General features: G+C 67.4%; 1 protein-coding gene across 1 annotated transcript; it reads left to right on the top strand.

The window, feature by feature from the left end:
• On the top strand, nt 1–1,750 carry LOC100469587 (oxytocin-neurophysin 1). Its single transcript, XM_034641449.1, has 3 exons — nt 1–135; nt 1,291–1,492; nt 1,613–1,750. The coding sequence occupies exons 1-3, from the start codon at nt 16–18 to the stop codon at nt 1,666–1,668; spliced, it is 378 nt and encodes a 125-aa protein (XP_034497340.1). The 5' UTR covers nt 1–15; the 3' UTR covers nt 1,669–1,750.
• The last annotated feature ends 434 nt before the right edge of the window (nt 1,751–2,184 follow it).

Below are 2,184 nucleotides of genomic sequence, written 5' to 3'. Positions count from 1 at the left end.
GCCCACTGCGCCAGGATGCCGGCCACCGTGCTGCCCGCCTGCTTCCTGGGCCTGCTGGCCTTCACCTCCGCCTGCTACTTCCAGAACTGCCCGCGGGGCGGCAAGAGGGCCATGTCCGACCTGGAGCTGAGACAGGTATGACCGCGGCCCATCTCCGGGCTGCCTGGAGGGGACAGAGGCCCCCAGGGCTGGCACTACTGTGCAGGGGCCAGGAAGGAGGGAAGTCGTGGGAGAGGCAAGCTTTAGGTGAAGGGCCCAGGAGAAGGGAGGCTTGGCAAGGCTGGGCAGGGGGGCCAGGCTGCCAGGCAGGCTAGGACGGGCTGCAGGACTTCGAGACACTATCCCCATCCAGGCAAGGGATACCGGAAAGCCGGTACTTCCCCAATAACTGGGCTTGGGGCAGATCAGGAAGAACTGGACAGCAAGGCCTCCTCTGTGCCCACTCGGGCCTCGCAGCCACGACGGGCTCTGTCCTAGGCAGATGGGAAGCCTTTCCCGTGCAGCCTTCACCCTCTCCTAGCCACAGCTCCCGGTGCCCTCCACAGAAGCTGGCCATGGCTCAGCTCCTTCAAGCAAGGGTGCCGCCTCCTCCAAGAAGTCCTTCTGGGAACCCAGCCTAACTCTCCCACCCTGTGTGTCCAGTCAATTCCCTTTTATTCCCTTTTGGGCAGAGCTGAAGGAGATCCAATCACCAAGCTCAATCCCGCCCAGGCCACAGATGGCTCAGTTTTGCGCTATTGAACAAACACAGGTGGCTCAGTTTTGGGCTACTGAACAAACTAGAGTGGGTCAGTGGGCAGCCCCCCACAGACTACCCTTCCCTCTGCTTGGCACCTTTGGAAACCTGAGTCAGTGAGGTGCCCTATGCCCTTCCCTGGAACTCAGGCTCCCACCACACACAGTTAGCGCCAGGCCCAGTGAGCCCAGGTCCCGGCCCGCAGAGGCCCACCAGCGTGTCAAGCCCAGACAGGAAACGGGAGGAAGGGCCTGGCCTGGAAGTGTTCTGGGCAGAGCAGGGCACTGTCTGCCGGGGCGTGGGTGCCAGAGATCAAGTTTGAGTGATGGGGCAGGGGAGGAAGGGTGGGCAGCTGAGAGAAGGGTGCACACCATTGAGGGCCCCAGAGCTGAGAGGGAGGGTCTCTTACGTGCAGCCCGGGTGCGGGGCGGGGGCGCTCCCTCAACGAAGGGGGAGGACGCTGCGGGCTGTCACTGAGAGTGGACGTGCGCCCCCTCCCGCGGCCGCCGCCCCCGGCTTGCACGGCCCGCGCTCACCGCCCGCCCTCCCGCCAGTGTCTCCCCTGCGGCCCCGGGGGCAAAGGGCGCTGCTTCGGGCCCAGCATCTGCTGCGGCGACGAGCTGGGCTGCTTCGTGGGCACGGCCGAGGCGCTGCGCTGCCAGGAGGAGAACTACCTGCCGTCGCCCTGCCAGTCGGGCCACCAGCCGTGCGGGAGCGGGGGCCGCTGCGCCGCCGCCGGCATCTGCTGCAGCCCGGGTGAGCCGGGGCCGGGGAGGGGCCGGGAACCGGGGGACCGCGGACCGGGGACGGGGACGGGGACGGGGACGCAGCCGGGAGCCGGCGGGGCGGGCGCTGACCCGGCGTCTCTCCTTCCAGACGGCTGCCGCGCCGACCCCGCCTGCGACCCCGAGGCCGCCTTCTCCCAGCGCTGAGCCGCATGGCCCCGGCAGCGGCGCAGCCCACCCCCCACCCCCGAAATAATGAAATAAAATAAAGCAGAGTTTTCCCCCTCCAACTCGACTGGCGTCTTGGTGTCAGAAATGGGAGGGAGGGCGCTGGGGGAGCCCCGACGGTCGCACCCGAGGGTCAGAGCCGGGGCGCCCGTTGTCTGAGCGTGCCGTTCCCGCCGCCACAACCCCGCGGGGTGGGGGAGCGAGGGAGGGGGACAGCAGGACCGGCTCCGAGGGAGAGGGTAACGGACCCCAGCTTCCCGCTGCAAACAGCTGGGAACCTACAGCAGATGAACTTAATAGGAACTTTGAAAAGAACCCAAGGGTAGGGCGGCGTGGGCCTGACGGGCAACCGGGGGTGGGGGCGGCCAGCGGCGGGTGAATGACTCCTTGACATTTGGAAGGAGGCTTGAGGCCCACCTGAGGGCTGGGTTTGGGGCCCCGACGGCTGAAGGGCCCTCACGTTTCCACGGAGCGGGACTCCAGGCCCCAGGAGGC

This window comes from Ailuropoda melanoleuca, chromosome 13 (genome assembly GCF_002007445.2).
Source record: "Ailuropoda melanoleuca isolate Jingjing chromosome 13, ASM200744v2, whole genome shotgun sequence".
Classification (NCBI taxonomy): Eukaryota; Metazoa; Chordata; class Mammalia; order Carnivora; family Ursidae; genus Ailuropoda; species Ailuropoda melanoleuca.
Note: the sequence above shows the minus strand (reverse complement) of the source record. Positions and strands in the feature narration are given on the sequence as shown.

Bases quoted from the DNA above. Each gene is read 5' to 3' on its own strand.
- LOC100469587 (XM_034641449.1), top strand. From the start codon at position 16: ATGCCGGCCACCGTGCTGCCCGCCTGCTTCCTGGGCCTGCTGGCCTTC. The intron at 136-1,290 runs GTATGACCGCGG...CCCTCCCGCCAG, and splicing joins CCGACCTGGAGCTGAGACAG to TGTCTCCCCTGCGGCCCCGG. The intron at 1,493-1,612 runs GTGAGCCGGGGC...CTCTCCTTCCAG, and splicing joins CGGCATCTGCTGCAGCCCGG to ACGGCTGCCGCGCCGACCCC.